Source organism: Pseudorasbora parva, chromosome 25 (genome assembly GCF_024679245.1).
Source record: "Pseudorasbora parva isolate DD20220531a chromosome 25, ASM2467924v1, whole genome shotgun sequence".
Lineage (NCBI taxonomy): Eukaryota > Metazoa > Chordata > Actinopteri > Cypriniformes > Gobionidae > Pseudorasbora > Pseudorasbora parva.
The window spans coordinates 4862548-4889264 of record NC_090196.1 but is presented as its reverse complement, the minus strand read 5'-3'; the positions used below and the strand labels follow the sequence as shown (position 1 = coordinate 4889264).

Sequence of the window (26717 nt, the reverse complement as noted above, 5' to 3'; positions counted from 1 at the left end):
CTGACTGGGTGGGCAGCTGTCAATCTCAGGCCCAACCGTAGATCCGCCCCTATCATAGGTTGGTTGTTTTGTCTGGTATGCACTTGTGTCTACGCGCGTTTTCAAAGAACATGGGTCTTTGCACACTGAGTCCGATATTTTCGCATGCGTTTTTTCATATTCGTGATCCGAAAAACTCGTCACGCACAGAGATCTTGCACACTGAGTCCGATGCTTATTAATGAATGTGTTACGGAAAAAAACGCAAAACAAGACAAAGTGACGTCTAGTGAGGATGATTTGTTTGTCCTGAGGAGATAATGGGTTCATCTAACGTTGCTCCTGTGATCGCGTAGAGAGGAGAGTTTCCCTATCAAGCGGGATTATCCAGATCGACCGATTCAAAGTTGCAGTTTCAGTGGCTCAGTTTGATGCTTTGCTAGCGATACTGGAGACATATATAAAAGAAGACCACTAATTTCTGTGAATCAATTGATCCCGAACACCTGGCAGTATGTCTATGGATCCGATCACACACACACACACACACACACAGACAGACAGACAGAGCTTTACAGACCCTTACGAAACAAATATATATTGCAATATATTTGAAAATATCATGCAATATATTCACATAAAACGTTATGGGATTTAATATTTATATTTTCCAATATATTGCAATATATTGAAAGCGGCCATCATTTGTATATTTTCCAATATATTGCATGAATATATAATATATTTTATAATGCCATCAATATATTATTCCATATATTAAAATATATTTCAAGAAAATATATTGTTAAATATATTTTCCTTTCGTAAGGGGAGACTCGATGTGCTATAATTATAGCTGTGATATAATAATATTTGTAGCATTTTTGCTAGAATAATATGTATGGTGGCTCTGAGTTGTCAAAACGTCTCAAAATGCGTTTTTACGGATGCGAAAACGCAGAAAATCGAACCTGTTCCAAAAATTTTTTTGACGGACGTAAGTTTCGGAGGCAGTGTGCAAGCGTGATTGACATAACGTGAGGTCGAATTTATTTTTGGAAGTGCGTAAATTATTATTCTAGCAAAAATACCACAGATAATATTATTATATCACAGCTATAATTATAGCACATCAAGTCTCTGTAAAGCTCTCTGTGTGTGTGTGTGTTATCGGATCCATAGACATACTGCCAGGTGTTCGGGATCAATTGATTCACGGAAATTAGTGGTCTTCTTTTTAATATGTGTCTCCAGTATCGCTAGCAAAGCATCAAACTGACACTTTTAATCGGTCGGTCTTGATCCCGCTTGATAAGGAGGGGAAACTCTACGCGATCACAGGAGTCTCTCCACATCTCCTCAGGACAAACAAATTATCCTCACTAGACGTCACTTTGTCTTGTTTTACGTTTTTATCCCCGTAACGCATTCATTAATACGCATCGGACTCAGTGTGCAAGATCTCTGTGCGTAACGAATTTTTCGGAATACGAAAAACCGCATGCGAAAATATCGGACTCAGTATTTTTTTCTGAGTTTATTTAATGTTTCTATAACTGAATCAATAAAAATAGAATGTTTGAAAGTTTCTGAGATAATTTATAATGCTTTTAAATTTAAATGCTTTAAATTTCACTCATAATGGTCTTAAAAGGTCTTAAAAAGGTCTTAAATTTAACTTACTGAAACCTGCAAGAACCCTGAACTAACATCAAAATAATCCCGTCCCGTCATAATAAAAGTCCCGGTGTTCGCGGGGCGGGTGTTTGTGCAACAATCGCTCCAGCAGCTGTGCTCAGCTCCACAACACTCGGTCCTGCTCTGCTTTACACTACAGTAACGTTAATAACCGCATGCATGAACGTGATTTCTGCCCGAGTCCTATTTTCCACCGGCTGTGAGGTGAAGACCACAAGTCCGAAGATGCTGCACTCACATCAAACTACGCCTTTGTTTAGAATAGGCGCCCTCCAGTGGACGGAAAGTTGCATAGTGCACCTTTAAACGTTCTTTTTGGTTTGGTTTTAGGAACAGGCTCTTCGTGTTCAGGGCCAGTTAGATGAGGAGGAAGCAAAGAACAGGAAACTCCTTCAGCAAATCAGCAAGCTGGAAGAACATGTTACCAAAGCCACTGAGAAGTCCAGTCGCACAGAGGAGGTGTGTGTGTAATACTGTTCCGTTTTCTGGTGCTCTGTTTCCTGTGTGAATGGGTTTTATGATGCTCTCTTACCGTAGATATTCAGTGCGGAGCGACACTCCCTGCTGGAAAAACAGGAGCATCTGCAGGAGAAAATCAGGACACTGGAACAGCAGCTGGAAGATGAGAAGAGAGAGATGGATGGTGAGTCTTGAGTTGCTCAGGTCTTTGTCACATGGGTTCCCATACTTTTTCATGCTAGGATCCACCTTGATTAAATAACTGAGCATTGAGAAGGAACTGGCAGTTCAGTAAGTGAGTCATATGTTAAAGCTACGATTTAGTCCAAGATTAACATGGCTTCCAGTTCGACCTCGTCCATGAGTGTTCCTTCAAGTGATGAGGTTACTTTAGATAACTATTATAATTTACAGTTATTTAATTTGTCAGTTTACATGTAGGTTATGAGATCTATGTACATTTTGTTTACCATTTCATTGCTAACATCAGCTATCAGGTTCCCAGAGGAATGCAAGCTAATCTTAGTAATGTATCCTCGAGAATAAGAGTGATCCTCCATCAGCAACAGACTTTCAAAAAGGCTTTTAGGTTTTTATATAGCAGTCTCAAGCAATCCCCCTCTTCACATTCGACACAGTGCCATTGAGTGTTAAAACACGAAAGGCAAAGCTTGAATTTGCGGGTATGTCTCTCTTTGGCTAATGTACTTTCAAGATGGAGGGGCAACATGGCGACCGGCATTCGTACCCTTTACCTGTATGTATTCTCAATGGCATTTTATCAGGGTATCCGCGGGGTCTTGAAAAGTCTTAAAAGGTGATAAATCAATTTTGGGAAAATTAAGACCCTTATAAAGTATTAAAAAGTCTTATCACGGCTTTATAAAGTCTTAAATTTTGAAAGTATTTTGTTCAAGCTTTGTCAAAAGAGTTTGACTCCAAAAAGTATTTATGAATATATTTATTTTCATCCCCATAAGTATTAAAAAACAACGGGGCGCTCAGTCTGAGATCGGTTCGGAGCGCACGCACCAGGGATGGAAATTAGCACCGCCACCAGCCAAATGCGGCTGATTTAGAGTTGTGGCGGGTAAACTCGCTTCACCTACCGAGCTGTTTCACCTCTTTGTAAACTTTGTTCAATGCATGCGAGTGCTGCCGTATGTGCGCATATAACCAGTCGTTTTCTCCGTCATCACTCGCGTGAAGACGCGCTGTGAGACTCGCGCGCGCTGAGAGAAGATCTGAGGCTGTGCATCATCCGAGAGCGCGCACTCATCTCACAGCGCGCAAATATTGAGTTTTCTTTCAAGTCTTGCGCTTAAACAGACAAACTCACACAAGAAGAATGTCAACATGTCCATCTTGATGAGCATCCTAGCAGACATAGTCTGAATATGCCTTAAGTGAACTGTATAGTATGCACAGTCGAGAAAGACGAGCATATCCCTGCCTCAGCTCTTAAAGGCGCAGTAGCCTTTACTGCTGCTTGAGGGATGTCATTATATTTAGTTTGACATTAAACAATGCTCTTGATTGAATAGCTTTTGTAGGTTTAATAAGGATTAATCTTCCATTTAAACAGTTAAATATGCAGTTGTTTTACATTTGATTACTTTATTCAATTTCTGTCCCTTTCTGCAGGCCAGTAGGCATGTGCATTATTATTTAATGCACACATGAGTGAGGTCGAGTTAAACATTTTAGTTTGAATTTTATTTTTCAGTTTTCGGCTTTTGTTTCTTCTTTTTTTGTTTCGGCCAAGAATGTTGATTTCGGTGCATCCCTACTAACAATGTTCTGCTCGGTGTGTTGTCAACACGCTTCAAAGATGCCAGAACGAATAGTTTCATTGTTGGGACTAAAAACCATAAAACTGGAAGCCATAAAAGACCACAAATCATCGTGAAAATGTCAGTATTTCATTGAGACTTGAGATTAAATAAACTGCTTAAGTATTGTAGAGCTTGTAGTATTAATTTGTTAAAAACAAAAAAGTGGCTGGTAAAAACATTGAGTGGTAGACTTTGAAAAAAGTTAATTTCCATCCCTGGTGAGCGCCGTCTACGGGTGACGTCATGTATTTTGCGAAATGCGCAGTTAGGTGATGTGTCGCCCTCCATACGTTGCGAAACAGATATGCAATATAAACAATACAAAATTGGCCTACGATAGAGATTTTAAGTTTACATTCGACTACAACTGTTTATTAAAGTTTTGTTGCCGATTAGAACTTGAAGTGCGATGAGGTCTTAAAATATTTAGAGAAGGTCTTTAAAAAGTCTTAAAAAAGGTATTGAAATTAACTTAAAGGGGGGGTGAAACACTCAGTTTCAGTCAGTGTCATGTCAATCTTGAGTACCTATAGAGTAGCATTGCATCCTGCATATCTCCGAAAAGTCTTTATTTTTTTTATAATTATATTAGAAAGATGCGCTGTTCCGAGTCTTTCCGAAAAAAGCCGAGCGGGTGGGGGCGTGTCGTGTGAGCGGAGCTAAATAATGACGTGTGCAGCAGCGCGCTGCAGTGAGGAAAGTGATTCGCTCTGTGAGGAAAGTGATTCGCTCAGTGAGGAAAGTGATTCGCCCGCCGCGTGAGGAAAGTGATTCGCTCTGTGAGGAAAGTGATTCGCTCAGTGAGGAAAGTGATTCGCCCGCCGCGTGAGGAAAGTGAGTCGCTCTGTGAGGAAAGTGATTCGCTCTGTGAGGAAAGTGATTCGCTCTGTGAGGAAAGTGATTCGCTCAGTGAGGAAAGTGATTCGCCCGCCGCGTGAGGAAAGTGATTCGCTCTGTGAGGAAAGTGATTCGCTCAGTGAGGAAAGTGATTCGCCCGCCGCGTGAGGAAAGTGATTCGCTCTGTGAGGAAAGTGATTCGCTCAGTGAGGAAAGTGATTCGCCCGCCGCGTGAGGAAAGTGAGTCGCTCTGTGAGGAAAGTGATTCGCTCAGTGAGGAAAGTGATTCGCCTGCCGCGTGAGGAAAGTGAGTCGCTCTGTGAGGAAAGTGATTCGCTCAGTGAGGAAAGTGCTAATACAGATCGACCGCCGGCCTATCAGTGGGTAAGTCAGTAGCTACTGGTTATATCACCTGTTTAGCATCCTACAAACCAGCGCTTTGATGGGCGTAGGCTGTTGCTTTCGCTCTCTCCCTCGCTCTCTCTCACGCGCTTCCGGTAGAATTGTCCGTAAGGCCCATACAAGGAAATTCCGCCCCCACTAACGTCAATGGGGACGCATGATCTCAAAAAACTTGCCGAAACTTATGACTAACCGGAAGTAGTATTTTTGACAAAGAAATACTCCCATCAAACGTCCACCTTAACTTTTGAAACTTTGTCTATGTTTAGTATGGGATTCCAAGTCTTTAACAGTGTAAAAAGATCAGTATGCATGAAACAGCATTTCACCCCCCCTTTAAGGACTCCTGCATATACCCTGTTTATAAACTTACGAGAATACTTTATTACTTGAAAGAAGTAAATATACATTAATAAGCACATATATTTTTGAAAGAACTAAGTGTTTTTAGCTAAGAATAAACTAAAAAAGTTACACAGGGAAGCTTTAAATTAGTAGCCAATATGACGGATTCAATGAGTTCTTAGAAAACTTTGTCCACCAAAATGAATCAAGTGTACACTATTAAGAATCAGCCTGTGATTGCTGTGACCTGACCTGTCTGCAGTGCTGCGGGGCGAGGTGCGAGATCTGCGTGTTGTCTTGCAGTCCTCCGATAAAGAGCTGGAGACCACGCGGACAGAACTGCAGCAGCAGAAAGCAGAATACTCGAGCGAGACGACACAGCTGTCTAATAGCCTGATCAACACACAGCTGCAGTTGGACACCATCAAGTAAAAACATACTCACACATCACATGCACTGCCAGCCACAAGTTTGAACACATCGCCACCTTATTTACTATCGTTCTAAAAAGAATATGTATATTTAAAATAGAGGAATTATGCAGTAAATTAACCAAATCAAAATGATCCAAAAGTGTCTTCAAAGCAGCCAGTGTTGGTTAAGTTCATTTTATTTTAAAGGATTTGTTCACTTCAAAAAGAAAATTTCCTGATATTTTACTCAACCCCATCTCATCCGAGATGTTCTCCAGTAAAAGAAATAACGTTTTTTGAGGAAAATGTTCCAGGATTTTTCTGTACATAATGGTTTTTTAATTGCAACCAAAATGTTGAAGGTTCAAATCAATGCAGTTTCAAAGCGCTTCTAATGGCTTCAGATGCTCTGTGCGATCCCATATTCTTTTTAAGTGCAATCACGTTGAAAACATCACACTAGACGAAGTACCACCCCAAGCAAACGTGCAAGGACTAATATAAACTCCCTTTACCAAAAAAACACTCCATCTTCAACCTCAAAATTGTTCAACCATGTTGTTTACTTTGTTTTTTTTTTTTTTTTTTTGCTAAAGGACGTTTGTATTAGTCTTCCCATGTGCTCTTTGTAATCACGGGGGGGGCGGTACTTCTGCCTACGTCAAGTGACATTTTAGACGTGATTGTGTAATCACTAGCACATCGCAGAGCAGCGCAAGATGAGGAATTTAGGTTAAAGGTCCCATTCTTTGCGATTTTTGCGTTAGAGCATAAATAATACCTGTAAAATTATAAAGCTCAAAGTTCAATGCCAACCGAGATATTTTATTTAACAGAAGTTCCCTTTCAAAGCCTACAGCGAGCGGCCGGTTTGGACTACACCGCTGCACTTCCTTCTTTAATGACGCAACTAGAACCGTCTGTTGACGAACCCTCCGCCCACAAGAACACGCAAAATAGGGGGCGTTGTCCATTTGCTCTCGCAGGTCGAGAATAGGAAGCGTTGTTTTTGTAGAGTGTGTTTGTCGTCATGCCATTGAAACGCTGTTATTTTCATCCCGGAGTCAAATCACCTTTGTTTGGCCTTCCCACGGACGCTGTACGAGATCAATGAAACTATGTGCAGCACATTTTGCTGAGGGCTGCTTCCTCAATCTCAATCAGTTTAATGCCGGATTCGCAGAAAGATTATTCTTAAAAGATGACGCAGTTCCCTCTTTGTCTGGAGAAGGCGTTGTTTATGAGCCACAACCGGTAAGTGTATTTTATTATTTAAGTCGGTCCGTTTAACAGTTTATGTAACTCATGACACAAAGTGCAACGCTGTTTAGCTTTGTTAACTAACGTTAGATGTAATTGAAACTAATCCGAAAAACTTAGCATATAAAAGTGTAGTAATTCATTCAGACACCATCGATTGTTGGTGTTTGTAATGATCAGTTTAAACTACCGAATAGACAGCTTACCATTCTGAAACATCCAGCAAAAGTCTTTCCTGAGCAGGTTGTAATCGATCCTCTTCGATATTCTCCGGGTCTGATTCCGGCTCAAATTGATAAGGCAATATAGACATTTTTGCAATAACATTGAGCGCGCGTATCTACCCGTTCTGGTAAGAGGCGGGACCTTTCCGGGCAAAGTGCGCTAAGCTGCTGTCCAATCACAGCGCGGGAAGCGCTGGCCCAATCAGAACTCGTTACGTGTTTCTGAAGGAGGGACTTCATAGAACAGGGAAATCATCAGGCCGTTTTTAGGACAGAGGAAACAGCGCTGTACAGATAAGTCAATTGTGTGAAAAATACTGTGTTTTTTTACACACGAAACATGAACTCATGTTATATTGCACACTGGAAACATAATCAAAGCTTCAAAAACACACGAAGAATGGGACCTTTAAAAAGTAATACATTATTTTAGTTTGTTTTGTTGAAAATGGACAGGTTTTTTTTGCTAGATTAGACACTATTCCTCGTCTGGGATTGCACAGAGACTCTGAAGCCCTTCAAAGCGTGTTGAAACTGCATTGGTTTGGACCTTCATAATTTTGGTTGCAATTGAAAACAATTATGTGAAGAAAAATCTGGAATGTTTTCCTCAACTTCTTTTCGACTGAAGAAAGACATAAACATCTTGGATTAGATGGGGGTGAGTAAAATATCAGGAAATTTACATTTTAAAGTGAACCTTTAGATCAAAATGTTTCAGACTTTTGACTGGTAGTGTAAATTTAGCAAAAACATATTCTATACAAACTTAATTAGTTTAATTAAACTCTGTATAAAGCTCCTTCAGATTTGAATGGTACTCAGTAAGCTGTCTCTCTCTAAGGTTGTGAATGATACTCAGTGTATCCTGTGACTGTCTCTCTTATGGCTTGCTTCCACCGAGTGGTACGGCTCTGTACAGTTCAGTACAATTCGGGATGCTAAACCCTGATCCTGCTTGCATTTCCACCCCAAAAACAGCACCCTTACTTGATAGGCGTGGTTTAGCGATCAACATAATTTTTGCCCAAAGAAGAAGCAGCACAATAAACAACAGTGGATGTCATACAGCAGATTTTGTTCTTGCTTCTCAGCATGTGGCTGTTTGTTCAAAGAAGACGACACGCTTTGTTTGGGCCAAAGGTGCAAGCAAAAACATAGCCGAAAAAGCACACGCAAGTGACGATTCTCTGTCAACCATTCAACGCAGTCTAGCTCCACCCTTAAGTACCGGACTGTGGTAGGTACCCTAACAAAAGGGTGCTAAAATAGTGGTACGGTTTAGAATTAGGGTATCATTCACAACTTCTGACAATAGCAACGGCAAAAATTGCATACCGTACTGAAACGCACCGCTCTGTGGAAATGAGCCATTGAATTAGGTCACAGACACGTAAAAGACCGTATAAGACAGACAGTCAAAACAATTTGCTTATGTTTTGCATTCTACTAAAAACTTTTCTTTAGATTAAATTTTCTTTCCATACACTTTTATAACCTGTCTCAGAATGCATTTAGACATTTATAACATACAGTATCTGTCTTAGATCAGATTGATGCTCAGTATAAACTGTTTGCCTCTGTCAGGTTGGAGTGGGAGCAGGTGTTGGAAAAGCAGCGTGTTCTTCAGGACACTTATGACACGTTGCAGGCTGAGTTTCAGTTTGAGTTGGATCAGCACACACAGCAGATGGAGCTCAAGAGCCGAGAGTGCTCAGAAATGCAAACCAAGATGAATGTCAGTATTCATTCACAGAATGTCACACAGTTTTAGTTTTCACTTAGGGCCTTTTCACACTGTCCCCAACTTTTTCAGCGTTTGAGGTTGAAAAATGGGGGAAAAACTTGCCAACTTGTTTTTTTTTTTTTTTTATTGCCTTTTATAGTCTGAAAAATCCATTCAGGGAAAAACATGATGGTATAGACGGATACGCTCTCTCCTTTCATTAATGCATTTCATAATGTCTCTGTTTTTGATTGTATTTAATTTAAAATGAAATCAGAGAACTTTAATATTAATACTACTATAATAATTACTATAACTTATAATAAGTTTATACTTATAATTGTTTTGTACATGGTACAAAATGGATTTATAAAGGGGCAAGATTTAAAATATTAATCTCAATTCAATATGTGCCCGTAGTTATTTATGTGGTAAAGAAAATCTGTGTAATAAGTTTACAACCAACATACATTTTTATCCCTGAAATGTCACTAGTCTTTTATCTGAGCTTGTTCATTCGTCTTTGACTTAAACTCTTGCTGCGAAAAAAAAAAAGTTTAGTGGAAGCTTCACGTTATTATTTCCCAGACATAGTTTTAGTATTGAGGTCAAAGTCCACTCGCAGATTTGAAGTGTTTGCTCCTATTGCAGCAACTATATTATTGCACGTTCTGCAGACAAGGGTGACCATCCTTGATTGAGTTTCCCTCAGGAATTTTGTAAAATGCAAAATATGACCACACCTAGATATTTGGTCTTTTTAGGAGGCTGAAAAATCTCTGATGGCTGAAATGTCACTGCCTTCTGCCATTTTTTTCTCATTCCAAAAACAAAGTTTCCCACTGCGCTTGCACCAGACTTACGCTGACTGGACAGGATTTACCGTGAGATTTCAAAATAATTATAATCAAACAGGGTTTAAAGATAATTACATTTTAAACAATATTACTAACCACCAGTATATTTTATTTTGGTTTATCGTGAAACCGGTAATCATTCCATCCCTACAGTATAATGATGGGGACTCAATACTGTAACAAGCACCGCCCTTCAGATGAAACTGACATTTGACTCTCTGTAGTCATTTAAATCCCAGGATGTCCTTCCTAAAAGAGTAGGGGTGTAACACCGGATTTGTTGGCCAAATTTTCCCATTGGCTTCTGTCCATCATGACCTCTTAATCATGCCCATATACAGTCTGCTCTGCGAGTTATGGCGTGATATTGCTGCTGTCGCATCATCCAGGTAGATGCTGCACATTGGTGGTGGTTGATTTTCAACCCCTTTAATGTTCTTTGAGTGCAGAAAAAAAGCATTAATAAATGTTACTCATTAATTAATTCATTACATCGTGAAATGTCTAATGTATACTAGGGATGTGACGACGAGGAAATTTCCCCATCGGTTAATCAACGTGTACCAACACCGGTAAATTCCCTATTTTGCACCTCGCTTTTAAGTCGGTAACTCCGCCTGTGCATTCATGTGGAGCAGATTGAGTGTTTTCACTTATTTCCTTTGGAAGTTGAGCTGAAAACGCTCACTCTGCTCCAGTGGACACACACTGTAATGAATGACCGTGCTTTTTACTTTCACTTTAGAATTAGCGCAGATTCAGGGCCGGCAATTGCTTGAATGGTGGGTTCATTTAATATTTTTTATGAAAAGCACACTCACTTAAATAGGTGCTTTTACATTTTGCTTTGAAACCAAATCTTCCGCCGTCCTCAGTTGTGATAAATGCTTTAAATGTAGTGTCTGTTTTCTAACTAAACCAAAAGATTTGTACTGCTTTAAAAAATATCTAACGAACGTTGGCCGCGGTGGGCAAGTGATGTAACCAGTGTTGAGGCTGAACCCACACTATCGCAGTAAGCGCCAATGAATACCCAGGATTTAACCTAGAATAAATTATGACCAGTGTGAAACAAAGCAATCTAACCCAGGATTAATCAGGGTTAAGTGTGAAAAGCCCTACACTGTTCCTGTGCATTATACTAGAGTTTCAAACATGCTTGGTTGAATGAATTTTAAGTCAGATGTCTGTATTTCATCTGTAGTTATTATAAAAGATTGACCATATGAGTATGGTTTTGTTTGAAGGAGTTGCTGCATACTCTTCAGGAGGAGAAAGAGCAGAACAACAGTGTGAGATCCCAGCTAACAGCACACCAAGAGAGTGTGTCCAAGTAAGTGAGACACGCAAACATCTGCCAAAACCCCACCTAAGTATTTGATGTATTTGATTAGTGTGAGATATTATAGAGAAACTAAAAAAAATTGTTTTATTTAAAAATGTTACTTTAAGTTTAAGTATTGCCATGTCATTTTTACTTGTATAGTATTTTGTCATTTCAAAGCAGCTTTCCAAAGATGTATATTTCTTGTATATGTGCTTTATAGGAAATGTTCTTTTCAACTTGGCACTTCTCAAATGTCAGTTGATCATGCCCTAATACTCATTGAAACGTGTGTGTGTGTGTGTGTGTAAAGGGAGAGATACATGAGTGCACTTATCATTTGCATCATGGGCACCTATGGCAGTTTTGATGTTGTGTTTTCCAGAGAGCTTGTGCAGTCTGTAGAAGAGAATTCCTCACTGAAGAAACACATCACTGACCTAACAAACAAAAATCAACAACAGGTATCTGTGTTCGTTAACTATTTTAGTCTTTTGTCATTGGTATGCTGATGTTCTGATGCTGTATCGCATGAACTCTACATGTCTGTTTGGTTCTGATGTATCTGCTGTGTGTGTCTGCAGTGTGATGAGATCAGTGCTCTACAGCTGAGTGTGTGTTCAGCCAACACGACTATCAACAGCCTCAAGCAGAAGATTGAACAGGACAAAGTGAGAATGCAATACACTGATCAGAAAAGCATTGATTTAAAATGAATAAAAGTACATTTTAGACAAGACATTTTACAGAATGGTTAAGATGACAGGTTTACGTAGGATTACATTAGTTCAGTGGTTCCCAAACTGGGGTATGCGAACAAAATGAATTAGTTGGCAGGCACGCCGTAGTTTTGCCGTTCATTTAATTCTTCCTCACCTTAAAATAACTATAAAACCAAGCATATATTTCTAACAAGTCACAATGCCGTAAATACATGACATCCAATCAAAATTCAAAACGGACTACATCCATTTCCACATAAGCAGCGTGTATATAAGTTGCGAGCAGAGTCTGCTGCCTTAGCAAATTGGGCTACATTACTGTCGTTCTTGACAATTTACATGTAGATTTAGCACTTACTTAGCCTGACAACCCAGACCCACATCAAGATGTTTGGTCTGGAAACTCACCATTGACAGCTCAATCTGAGGGGCGGATAAACGGTTGTCTTTCAAACTCCCTCTGCACACGATAGGATAGCGCTACAACCAACCAGAGCAACAAAGGTGAAGCAGAGCTTGTTGACCGATTAAACATTCGCCGTATCCGGTCGGCTAAACTCTGAACACATCTTCCCTTCTTAAGAAAGACTTCAGTGCCGTTCTTTGTTCTTTTCTCAGAGAAAAGCTTAACTCCAAGTCTTCCAGAGTCGCGGTCAAAGCTGATTCGAAAGACCGCCGTCCGGTACTTTAACGGTATTCTTATCAGTACTTTTTGAGATTATATATATATATATATATTAGGGCTGTCCTCGGCTAAGTATTTAGACAATCGAATCAGAATTGTCGAATCTCTCTATGGTCGACTGATAGTCGAATCATCTGTGTGTGTGAATGGGTTGGGAGGGGCACGACACTAGTCAGCAGAAGGGTAAAACTATTTTTATTTTCCTTTACACACTGCACACAGCAACAACTATTAATAAAGCGATCAAAACTGCCTGCCAACTGACAGATGAACTGACAATGGCTTTCTTATTTAGGATTAAATAGCCTAAAAGGTAATGTGGTGGATAAACATTAATAAACCGTTTTCTCATAACATGTTAAAGCCGCGATCGAAATACAGAACATCACACAAATATATAAAAGAACATTTTGATGAATAAACCTAAAAAAATACCTGCCTAGAGAGGAAAAGAACACTTTGAGTGCGTTTACATGCACGTTCTGAAGCCAATTGTGCCTAAAGCGGGTGAAGACGTACGCGAAGCTCAGCCCCGCGCGCCTCAGGATCTCACTCACACCGCCACCTGACGCGCACATTATATACCCGCGAGCTTAATTTTGAATTGACTGACAGATGAGCTGCACGAAAGCGCTCTGTGGTGCGGCAGGATTTTAAACAACTTCCCGGGTGGCCGCGGACAGGAGCTGAATGCTGCCGCCAGTGTGTGTACACTCATCGAACGTGTTCTAATTTTAAAGGCGCGGTGCGAAGCTCAGCGCCCTTGAAGGGGTCGCACACCGATGCTCAGCTCAGCGCCGCGACACGTCTTTAAAATATTGAGCACCCCCATATTGCCAAAATGGTATGATCCTCGTTTCATAACACCCGCGAAGATTCGAATCAGGCTCTGCATATCGATGCATCGAATCTTCGACTATTCGGGGTCACCCCTAATATATATATACACACACACACAATTAACAAAAATACACAGCCTACACAGTGCGTTCATTTCAGGAAGAATTCTAGTAAAATCACACTGCATAGTTTATCATAAATGGCCAAAATAATGCTTATTAAAGCTGAAGTTATTTATTCAAGAGTTGTGAGTGATTTTGCTCTTTGCATTTGGTTGTTTAATTGACAGAACAATCACTGATCGTGATGATTCTGTCATTACGTTTGAGTTTTATGGAGAAATGATGGCGTAGGCTACTGCTGCAAAGGGAATTAAATTGCGCTAGACAAATATTATTATTATAATCTTTGGAAGCCAAAATCTAAAATAAAATCAGACTATCACAGATCTAAAGTGTAACCAGGCTATGTTTGACTGTTTAGTTCTGTCCTCTGTCGTTTTGCGCCTCTCTCTCTCTCTCTCTCTCTCTCGCTCTCGCTCTCGCTCTCGCTCTCGCTCTCGCTCTCGCTCTCTCTCTCTCTCTCTCTCTCTCTCTCTCTCTCTCTCTCTCTCTCTCTGCGTGGCGTGGCGTGTGTGTTGGGAGTGAGTGTGGTTGTGAGAGCGTGCTGAAGATTGTGAGTTTTCTGAATTCTCTTTTTCCAAAACTCTTTGTTTCTCTGTTGATGTTTTTGTAGTATTGTTTAGAGAAGTAGTGTTTGGTGGGGTTAATTTGTGTTTGTTTTGTGAAGGCGGTGGCTGCCACTGGCGTGGTTGGTGGCTGCAGCCTGAACAGTTCAGTTTGCACAAACTCACGCGCCGTCACGCCATTACACTGTCTCCGCCTGACAGGTGCTCGGTTGAACAGTGTAGTTTGGCGGTAGGTGAAGTTGTTGGTTATGAGAGCATTAAATCTGCTTCTAGGATGAATAGTGCCGTGGTGATTTTTCTAGACAATGTGGATAATGTAAATCAGCTGCTTGAGAGTGGCCTTGTGATTCAAGGTACCTATATAACGTTACCAGTTTTGTCTTTAGTAACTCCTGCCAAAAAAGTTATCCTCTCGAATGTACCGCCGTTTCTGAAAAACGATCTTTTGGAAAAAGAACTAACGCCGGCTTCACACTGCACACGTAAGCAGGGCGTAAGCAGCGCATATTTTTTCCGGCGCTCATGTTAACAGATGAGTGCATTCACACCGGCAGCAGAGGCAGCGCAGCGGCGCGTAGCAGGAGCAGAGCAGAAGCGTCAGTGCCGCGATCGTTTCGGCGCCGGCTCTATTTTTGACGCGCTGCTCACGATGAATTAAAGCCACAGTACATTGTTCTGATCAAAATTAGCCTGGTTAACATGAAAAATAACACATTTAACCATGAAATAATTTAGTGAAGTGTTCCGTGTGTTTCTCAGTCACCATATGACATCCGGCACTGTGGGAAAAAAAGTTCTACACAAAAACCGAAGTCACTGACATTTTGCCTGAACTACAAAACTAATTTTAAATAATGCATGCCAGTTTAGTTTAAATTAAATATGAATTAAATTATGTATATATTATAACTATATGCTGGCATAAAAACAGAAACGATAAACAAAAGCACGTGGTGTCACAGGCAGTGTTCTTCAGAGTGCACCTGGAAAGAGCAATGGACGACACTCGTCTCCTCGTGGAGGTTGAGAAGCACGGTTGAGAGTCATAAAAAAAGTAATTAATAGTGGTGGAGTGAGAATCCTGTTTTCTAGAGACTTCTGTTACTGAGGAAATTATTGAGGGTCGCTTATTTAAAATAGGCACAGAAAGAGTGGTCTTTTTAAAAACCCTTAATACTGTTATTAGTAATTGTAGTGATGATGAATAAATGTTCCTGGGTGGTGATTTTAATTGCACTGCAAATGCAAATTTAGATAGAAACCAACCAAAACCTCATGGAGCCATGTCTTGTTAAATTAATTGAGACAAATAATCTATGTGATATTTGGAGGTTGTTTCATAATACTCAGCGCCAATATACTTGGTCTCATGCAAAAGATAATGTGTTATCATTGGCTAGACTTGATAGGTTGTATTGCTTCAAGCATTAAAGTAATGTACTAAAAGATTGTTCAATACATCCAGTTGGTATTTCAGACCTTCCCTTGTACAAGTTTCTATCTTTATACAAGATGTGAAATGTAAAAGTGCTTATTGGCATTTTAATGTGTCTTAACTTTCTGATAAGGTTTTTAAAGATGCCTTCAAGTTTTTTTGGAGGTGTTATACAGAAACCAAATCTGAATATACTTCTTTACAACAGTGGTGGGACATAGGGAAGGGTAAGATAAAACAGCTGTGCCTACAGTATACTCTCACTGTCACAAGAGACATGACCAGATCTATGAAAGCTTTAGAGAGAGAAATGGAGAATCGGCAAGATTCGGCAGACTCCACAGAAGGAGGAGAACATTTTAAAATTCTAAAAAGTAAAAAGTCAGCTCTATCTACCTTTTGGGTTTTTCTGCCAAGGTGCTCTGGTTCGCTCCCGTTATCAAAATATTGTAAAAATGGATGCACCCTAGGGCTGTCAAAATTGCTCAAAAATGACGTTCGAATATTCCCTATAAAACAAACACTAAAACAAACACAATCTGGGCGCGCATTTTGTCAATGACGTGCATTACATCAATAACAGGACAAATGAATACAAAGAGACATTAACTACTTGTATAGGTTGTCTGTTTAAGTTTATACATATTCGACAACATATTACATACACAAAATCAAGTAGATTGTTGTTATTATAAATGATATAATTATTATTATATATAATTATTATATATAAATTAACTAATGGCCAAGACCGCTGAGCGCAGACCTCCCTCTCTATTGCCCTCACTGCAAATAACGCTTTAAATGAACAAACTTTGAGTGCTGATCAAGAGTTTTGTGCAAGCAATTTAAGGTCGCGTATGGGAGGCCGTTTCAGCATAAAAACGTTCCAGCCTTACTCGTCGTAATTATATTTTTACTAGTAACAATTCAATTAAAGAGCTCTATAATTCAATTTTTACTAGTAACAATTCCAATTAGAGAGCTCTACAATTCATTTATTACTAGTAAAAATACACATTAAGGATATGTGTAATTGCAGAGCTCTATAATTGAATTGTTACTAGTAAGAATTGAATTACAGAGCTCTATAAATAAAAATGAATGGAAGTCAATGGAGACATATGACTAGTAATAAATGAATTGCAGAGCTCTCTAATTGGAATTGTTACTAGTACAAATTAAATTATAGAGCTCTTTAATTGAATTGTTACTAGTAAAAATATAATTACGACGAGTAACGCTGGAACGTTTTTATGCTGAAACGGCCTCCCATATCGCGAGACTCGCGGCTGTTGTCCCAAATATAGCAGGCTTTATTCAGTGATTTAAAACAAATGTTATTAATATTAATTGAAGTTTTACAGCACATTGAGCGCTCCGAGCGAGCTGTGCTGTGCTAAACATGGAACTTTTCACTGACATGGTAAATAATCACACCATTGGAAGCAGTGCATTTATCCTTTATTCATGCAATATCTCTTCAGTCAGTACAGTAGCCTACATTTTAGTAATGCTTCTGTTTAACGTTAAATAAAACGAGGCATGGTATGCTAACTGTATCTTACATAGCTTGCATATAACTTTCTCGCGGCTCAACAATTTCACCTCCTACCGACCAAAATCCAACGTACTTCCAGACATGGCTTTTTAGATTATGGAGTTAAAATCTCTTTCTCTGCTGCGGTCGAGTTGGGCTCTGCACTTTCTGCCTTCTTCACTGCAAGACGCGTCAACTTTCAGCAGTGACAGTGCGACTCCTGTCCTGTGACCTGTCCCTGAACCCTCAGGTGCGCGCTCACTCGCAAAGCAGACAGCCTACTACCTCGGCGGGGGATTTATTTCCGCCTTTTTTTATTTTATTTTTTTATTAGAATATTAATATTTCACCTTCAAAATTCGTTTTTTAAAAACTATTCAAATATATATTTGAATTTAGAATATTTGTTGACAACCCTAATGCACCCTCTCATTTTTTTTTTTCGGCCTTGAGCGGAAAAATGGACAAAAACGACTTATGCACTCTCTGCGGCAGCTTTTGCAGTAGGCTGTGGATATCCGTAAATGTGCAGTTGCTTTTTATGAGAAACTTTTCAAGAAGGAGTTCCAAGAGAGACCAGAGGTGGTGCAGTCCTTCTTTGATGACTTACCTAGGGTTCCCGAGGAGGCTAACGCAGAGTTAGATGCACAAGTCTGCTGATGAGCTATTTTCTGCGTTACAGAGTCTTGAGAGTGGCAAAGCTCCGGGCATTGATGGTCTTCCTGTGGACTTTTATAAAGTTTTCTGGCCTGTGATTGGCAAAGATTTGTTGCTTGTTCTCAGAGACAGTTTGAGCAAAGGACATTTACCATTGAGCTGCAGGAGAGCGATACTTACTCTTCTCCCTAAAAAAGGAGATTTGCAAGAAATTAAGAACTGGCGACCAGTGGCTCTGCTGTGCACCGACTATAAACATTTGTCAAAGGTGTTTGCCATGAGGCTGAGAAAGGTTATGGAGCATATTATTCATATTGACCAGACTTATTTTATACCCAATAGGTTGATATCTGACAACATTTTTTTAATTCGAGATGTTTTGAATCTCTCCAATTCATTGGGATGTGAAGTTTGTTTGATTTCAATAGATCAAGAAAAGGGGTTTGACAGAGTTGAACATGAGTACTTGTGGCAAACGTTAGATGCGTTTGGGTTCAGCTCTGATCTTATAAACATGATTCAAGTCTTGTATAGTGACATTTAGAGTATTTTAAAGATCAACGGTGGTTTAAGCGCTCCCTTCAAAGTTCAGAGGGGTGTCAGACAAGGATGTTCTTTGTCTGGCATGCTGTACTCCTTGGCCATAGAGCCTCTACCTCACAAATTAAGGCAGACTCTTTTGGGTGTAACCCTTCCTGGGTGTGAAACTGTGTTTAAACTATCTGCTTATGCCGATGATGTTGTTGTTATGGTCAAAAAACAAGATGATATTGACACCCTCATAAAAAATGTTAATGATTTTGGTGTATTGTCATCTGCTAAGATTAACTGGAAAAAAAGTGAAGCTGTAACAAACAGTGATGAGTTAAACAGAAGTCTTGTTTTACCTGATGGGTTCATTTGGAACAAGGGTGGGTTTAAATATCTTGGTGTTTATATTGGTAATGATACTAGTATGTGTAAAAATTGGGACAACGTTTTGGAAAAAGTTGAAGGCTGTCTCAAAAAATGAAAATGGATCTTGCCACACATGTCTTTTAGAGGTCGGACATTAGTGATTAACAACCTAGTATTATCCATGTTGTGGCACCGATTATCTTGTGTAGATCCTCCAGCGCAACTGCTGGCCAAGATACAGGCTGTGATGGCGGACTTTTTCTGGAATCGTCTGCACTGGGTCCCACAGAGCGTACTGTTTCTACCAAAAGAGGATGGAGGGCAGGGACTCGTTCATCTTGCCAGCAGGGGCGCTGCTTTCCGACTCCAGTTTATTCAAAGACTACTTGTAGGGCCTATAGGCCTGGTATGGAGACCCTTAGCCGAACCATTTTAACTCGAGGAGGAAATTTGGGTCTTGCTGAACCTTTATTCTTGATGGACCTGAGCTCTCATAAACTCTGTCATCTCCCAAAGTTTTATCAAGGACTGTTCAGTGTATGGGGGATGTTCCATAAGAAAAGAAAAACAAGCTATGAGTCTCTGGCATGGCTGTTGAAAGAACCAGTAGTGCATGGCACTCGCTTTAATGTTGAACAAATAACAGGACCCTTTGTGATGCGTTAGTTCTCTTTGGCTGGGGTTACTACATTGGGACATGTGGTTGAACTTTTTTGGACCAAATTTGATAAACGTTGAAGGTCTAGCATCTCGTGGGAGTTAGATCCATCAGGTTCTTAAATCATCTGCTGAATATGTGGAAGTGTGGACTTACAAAGACTGAAATATCTTTGTTAAGTGATTACTGTAATGGACATTGTCAACCAGCTGCTGATGAATCTTTTCCTTCATTTACTCTGTTTCCTGATTTTAAAGACTGTACTGGTCAACTGTTGGAGTCCAGAGTTTGGTGGACTCTCACAAATGAGTTTGATGTCATGGGAGCAAAAAAATATGTATCAAATGTTTGTTAAAGTTTTAAATAAAAGTAAACTTAATGGTCAGACTGACACTCCTTGGAGAGCTCATCTAGGGCTTGACAATGAGGTCAGACCTGTGTGGAGAGCGGTTTACAAACCACCGTTGACACTCCAGCGGCACTCCTTATAGTGAAGCCCAAACATCATTTAAATCACCAGATCACATTTGGTTTTAGTAGTATGATTACTTAATGCATTTTAAATGGTTTATTCTTATAATTATAGTGCATTAATAGCGGGAGAGGAGGGACATAGCGACTGGGAGAGAATTGTACCTGTATTGAAGCGTTTGTAATGCGGGAGGGGGAATTAAGTTTTCAGAGTTTCAGTGACATTATGAGATTAAACCACTATATACATTGTTGAATATAATGTATAATGATGCAATGGGGGAATATTTTTGGGTCCTCATGCTATAATAATAATAATATATATTTTTAAATGTATTTTATTTTGAATGTTCTTCAGATGTCCTTTTACAACAATTACTTGCACACATTAGTTGCTCACACATGAGTCAAGTTAACATAGTATCTATAGTTCTTATTTTAACCTAACCTAATGGAAAACAATACTAAGGTTAACTGAATAACAATAGGATTTAGGTTTTACTCAGTGCTGTTTAGCTTATGTGTGTGTTTGTGTGTAGGATGTGGTACTGGAGTTTATGCAGGAGACCCGAGATCTTCGGAGTGTGGTGGCTGAGAGAGATCAGACTGTGTGTTTGCTGCAAGGAGAGATCGCTGACATCAGTGTGAGTTGCTCTTTCCATAAAACAAAAGTTCATAATGCTTTAGGTAGGTTGTATTGATCTCTTGAGTGTTGTACCTGCAGGTCAAGTACAGCACGGTTTGTACTGAGAAAGAGATGATGACGGAGAGCATCACACAAATGCAGAATGAACTACAGGAGCTGCGAGAAGCTTCAGGAAGGCGTCTTGCTTCCGACCGCGTAGAGGTAAGTGTGTAACCAGGTTTATGCTTTGAGCTGTTTTAAAAAGCCTAAACTGAGGTATGTGTGTTACAGCTGGAGCTGCTGCAGGACGATCTGTCCTATGCTTCAGATGAGGTGGCGAGACTCAGTAAAGTGGTGGAGGAACAGGCAGCTTTACTGGAGAGTTCTAGGAGCCTGAACACAGAGAAAGAGAACATTATAAACACCCTGGAGGAACAGGTACTTACCCTTTGCCTCAATTGATGCTGCAGAGTTAATGTAGAGTCCATCTGTCAGTCAGTCATTATCAATATGGCTCTCTGCAATACTTGATTCTGATTGATTAGTTGTGGTGTTCGGCAGTAAAATAATTTTGAATAATGAACTCTAAACAAGTGGTTCTTAATTGGTGTGTTGCAAACAAAAAATGGGTCTCGGATGGGATATCAGATCAGACTACAGTATTTTACTGCAAATTCACACTTAAAATTGTTAGGGGTTAACAGCTTATGACCCAGGACCAGTAGTGAAGAAATGAAGACAGAGTCTGGATTGCAATTAAATAAAAGAAAAAATTACTTAAGAATAGTTTGCAGTTTCAAAAGCAGAAGTCAGCTTCAAGTCTCACAAGGAGTTCGTAGGCCGCGCTCCCTCTCTCACCGTCTCGTTGCCTCGCCCTATCATACATACAATTGTCCCAACAGTTATACTGTTTTCAAGGTCTTATCCACGTCATTCTGATTGGCTCAGATAAAATGCAATGTAAGCAACTTTCAGATAGGAGCACATATCGCCAAACTAGGTAGACAAGTCGTCGCCCCATAACCAGAATTACATCACAGTGACCTCATAGGCCACCGAAAAGCGTCTTCAAATCTGGCGTTTTCTGCAGAAATGTCCTTCTCCAACATTAGGCCTGCAGAGATCTGGTACACACACACACACAAACTCCAGAGAATACTGGTTTCCTCCAAGGTTGAGAACATCTTAACTAATTATAAACAAAACATTTCTCCAAAGCATGCTGATAACATGTGCTTTCTCGCAGTGAGAGGGACACAATAGTACAGGCAATATTCATCTTGAGTCTTTAGTGTTTCAGTAAAAGGAAACATAAAAGGAATAAAATATAATAAATTAAATGAAAGACAAATCCATATTTCATATCTGGAAGCCGGGCTAAGTGAGCAAACCCTGTTACTGCACTCCTGACATGTTAGGGTTGTGTGATACCTCCAAAATCCAAACACACGACCTTGTTGCTATCAAGTGTTTAGTGACACATCACACATCTCTAGGCCAGACCCTCAGTCACTCCTCAGAGACCAAATACACACTTTAGAAAACAAGAAACAAAGCAAAATCATAACTGGAAAGATTCATTATAATAATATTGGTAATATAGGAAGATAAATATTAATTAAGGTTTTGATTATGAAGTTAATTAGGATATAAATATATACAGGTATATTGAAGCAGCAGTGGATTTCAGAATCCCCCTTCACAATGTTCACACTATCAGTCCAAATAATTTTGTGCGTATATAATTGCAATCTGATCAGATTTAGCAAGTCTAAATGGTAAAAAAATCACTTGATATTTTATATTCATATGTGGTTTGAAATCCTATTCAAATCACATTTCTGGAAATCTGTTTCAGTCTGACTGCTTTGATCAAATGTTGCATGGTCTATCTGACTTTCTCACGCCACATAATACATAAATGTCAGACGTTGTTATAGGAAACGTGCTGAAAGTTACAGCAGAAACAAGGTTGGGTTGTTGCAAAGTGCCGAATGACCAGAAAATTACAAAAAGACGACAGCACAGAACTCATACCAGCCTCCTACGTTTTTTGACGCTGCTTTAGAAGACGTAGTAGTCCAATGTGGCAGCTACACATTTGCATGCAATTGTTGCTTTTTGGCATATACCTACAAAGCAACGTCATTGGCGAAAGAACGGCATCCGACACACAAATCGTATCTGAACATTTGCGATGCAGTATGGACAGTCAATAATTTTAGATCAGATTCCATTTTGATACACACATAATCAGATTTGGACTGACATTGTAAATGTAGCCTTAGTAGGTGTTCACACTGGGCACATTTACTGCGGTCTGAGTCCAAGTTCGATTGTTTACAGTGCACACAAAAAGGGTGTTTTCCCTCTTCAGGGGTCTGAGCACGGTTCGCATGATTTTTGGCTATGTGAACACTCCAAACGATCTCAGACCTCTTTAAACTGAACCGAGCCGAGACCATCACGGGAGGTAGTCTGGGTACGGTTCGATTTCATCTTATGGTAAGGTTGGCTAAAAACACGCAATCTGAACACAAACCGCTCTGGGCTTACTTGATTTTACTGGTTGTGTATTCCAATGTAGTTTTTCGTCATCAGATACCTCCGTACAAATCGTCTGCTCATCATGGCTACTTATTTGAAAATATTTTCATTTTCATTTTCATTTTCAATTTTCATTTTCATTATTAAAAACCTTCTAAATTAGGTATGATTTGTTGGAATTCAACAAAACCTGAAGGAGCTACAAAAGTACATTTTGAGATTTTTTTTTTTAAGTTTTCTGTTTGAAAACAACAGTTCTGTTCCCTTCTGTTCTGTTCCATAACTTAGCAAGCAGAAAAAAGTATTTTTCATGGACAAAGGAAAGGTACTCCTCTCAGAAAACATACAAAGATTCATGGTTATTTGGATCATTGTGATCGCTAGACGAGGGCTTAAAGGGATACTTCACCGCTTTCTTATATTTAACTGTTATTCCCTTAACTAAGACGATCAACACCTCTCTCGTCTGAGTGCATGCTCATAATCTCTCTGAAGCGCAGTGACGATCTGATAGCATTTAGCTTAGCCCACTAAGCTCAGCTATTCGTGTAACTGTATTTAAATAGGGAACACGTGGAGGTGTTTGGTCGCTTCTAACTTGATCTCTGTTTGGTACCATAGTGAATGAACTGGGCTTAGTGGGCTAAGATAAATGCTATCAGATCGTCACCGCACGTCAGAGAGATTAAGAGCACACACTGAGACGAGAGAGGGATGGATCAACTCGCTTTAGTTAAGCGGCAACCTCCCGCGATCTCTCTTGAAGCCAATATGGAAGTAATGTAAACTGCAATTCCTCAACTGGCCACTAGAGCGGCTCCAGAAGGGAGCAGAATCTCATTGAGCCCCATGTTAAAATTCTCAACTTTACAGCAGAAAAAAGCATGTTTACAGCCTGGTACAAATTGTGCCTTTGGCCTATAAGGCTAGTTTTCACCTTCATGACAACTGTGAGGGGGTGAATTTTTTTATAACTCATGTATTAAACTTTGTTTAAGTTATATAAAGCCTTAAAGTTCTGCATAATTAAGGGCATGGTTACAAGTGAATAGCCATTTATCTGCCGTCTATAGTCATTGTGTCACATAAGCTCTGCCCACATCCCGCCTTTTTGCCCATTTTCTGTTATCCGGGAGTGGCACGCGTTGACTCGCTCACAAGATGGCGACGCCCAGCTCGCCCCTACTTTAAGCTTCAGAACGGCTTATCAGAATCCTATGGGTGATGTCACGGACACTACGTCCATATTTTTTTACAGTCTATGGTTTTAGTTAAAGAGCATATTGCAGGTTAGAGACTGCAGTGAGTCAGTGTATAGAAAACTAATATAGGACCTAGAATTTCTTTAAAATATACTTGTAAATACGCTAATAAGGCTTTTTGAGTCGTTTTTGTGAGAAAATTTTACTTCCGCATCTAAAAATGCGCAAACCGGAAGTGACATAACGAAAGGGAGTGCCGTGACTTTCAACCATAGGAAAACAATGAATCGCAATGGCAGTTCGGACGCTGAGGAAATTATAAATGTTTATCAATACTCATATGGCAGACCACAGCCATGCAATTATGACACACAATAAGGGACAGGCCAGGATTAGACAGAACAACGATCAGAAGAGAGGATTGGAGTTGTTGTGTGAGGAGAAACAGTGGAAAACAGAGCAGGTGAGAGTCGGCTCATAACATTATACACTAACACTGTGCTCAGATTACAATACTAGCAGATAATTATGTATCAGGCAATCGCCAAGCTGCTATTGGTCATCTAGGAGTATTGATAGCAATAACAGAAACTAATAATAAAGTTCAGACCATCTGGTGAAGTCACACTCGCCGTCCAGATTAGATGTTAAAGCCGGGCGCGGGGCGTAACGTTCTGACATATGAGCTCGCAGACGATGTTTTTCCCTCGCGTGGACATTGGGGATGCTCGTATGGTCGTGGCACGCAGCATGTGAGGAAAAACACGACGAGCCGAGCACTCGCACCTCCCTCTCTCACGATATTTTTTAAACATACAAAATCAAAAAAAATCGGGAGTCGGCATTTTCACCAGCATGGCTGGCCCCTATTGCCAAATCATGCACAACAATGTCACAGGCTAGATCTATGAGTATTATTATGCTATAGTTCAGTTGCTGCAACCATTACAGTGCCTTTTTACACACACACACACACACCATGACACACACATACATACGCACGTGCGCTCTCACTCCCTCTCTGGTTGTTTCTGTTGAAAAGGCTGCTGTTCTATGCTTTTCAACAAATAATTTGCACACAATGTTTTCTATCTAAAGCTAGCAGCAACATTGAGTCTCTGGTTTGAGTCTCCAGTCTCTGTTTAACGCTAACGCTCGTGTGTGTGTGTGTGTTCGCCCGGATCGCCTCAGTTACGGTGCTCAGTTCACACGGTTTCTCCGAGCTGATCGTCTGACGGATCCCCGACCGGCCGTCACACTCCGCCGCGGCCGAGCCACAGACAGTGTAACGTGTTATTGTGATCCTTTATTCACTCATTCTGTGTTATGGGTTTATTTTGTGCCGATTCACCGTCGATAGTGTGGGGATGTATGACGTTTTGAGTATGTATTTGAGTGAACAATGCATATACGCTTGAATAAAATATACATTATCAGCACATAATTCCTGACTTTTTTTTTAAAAGTGTGAGACTATGCATGTGTTTATGTAGTCTACATACTTTGTATTAATCAATGTTGAAATTGATTAATGTAAAAACAATAACCAAGAAGCATTGCGTGTAAGTATTTAATCATTTAATATTATCCTTTAACTACATGAGTATTGCAATGTTAAACTTCATCATGTCGCTGATAATCCGCGGTGTAAAGTAAACACACACACACACACACACCACGGCGTGTGTCAAAGCAGATGCAGAAGTGAAGTACCGTCTCTTCACCTGCACAAAACGCCACATGCAGCTTTTCTAACTTTTTTTTTTAGGAAACCTGTGGACTCAATGTCCTGACAGGCTGGACACTATCATTTTCCATGACAATGATAAATTTAAATAGAAAAACTACCGAAAATACACTGATTACTACAGAATACCAACCTATTCTGCACTGAGCCAATGCAGAGCTTGGCAGACGACTCCCTCTCGTGACGTAATATGACGCGATGTTGAAAAAAACTGCGGTTTTACAAACAGCCAACGAAACAGCCACTTTATCTGCTAAATTTGTGCTCTTATGTCTTTTAAAAACATTTTAAATCCTCCATTACCTTTTCATATGGCATTTTCATACAAGGTTATATGTTTATCTCAAAAAAAAATTTAACCTGCAATATGCTCTTTAAGGGAATAACATCCCTTTAATGGACTAATTTTTTATGTGAGCCTCAAGACATTCACTTGTTTTGCCTGTAGCTCTTAATTAGCCTGTGCACATTCTGACTCATTTTGCCAGCATATGTCACATATTGTTTATTAAAGGTGCACTATGCAGCTTTCGTCCACTGGAGGGCGCCTATTCAAAACAAATCGTAGTTTGATGACGCAAAGTGTGAGCGCAGCATCTTGGGAGATGTGGTCTTCTCATCACAGCCGGTGGAAAATAGGACTC

General features: G+C 39.9%; 1 protein-coding gene across 3 annotated transcripts in view; it reads left to right on the top strand.

The window, feature by feature from the left end:
* The window catches only part of kif15 (kinesin family member 15), an 87660-nt gene that overhangs the window by 42337 nt on the left and 18606 nt on the right, over positions 1-26717 (top strand). For all 3 annotated transcript variants that reach the window (XM_067436835.1, XM_067436836.1, XM_067436834.1), the window contains exons 18-27: positions 2008-2136; positions 2215-2320; positions 5818-5983; positions 9040-9190; positions 11283-11368; positions 11745-11823; positions 11944-12030; positions 20492-20596; positions 20677-20799; positions 20869-21015. In XM_067436835.1, coding sequence (XP_067292936.1) covers positions 2008-2136; positions 2215-2320; positions 5818-5983; positions 9040-9190; positions 11283-11368; positions 11745-11823; positions 11944-12030; positions 20492-20596; positions 20677-20799; positions 20869-21015 — 1179 coding nt within the window. The remainder of the gene's footprint in view (positions 1-2007; positions 2137-2214; positions 2321-5817; positions 5984-9039; positions 9191-11282; positions 11369-11744; positions 11824-11943; positions 12031-20491; positions 20597-20676; positions 20800-20868; positions 21016-26717) is intronic.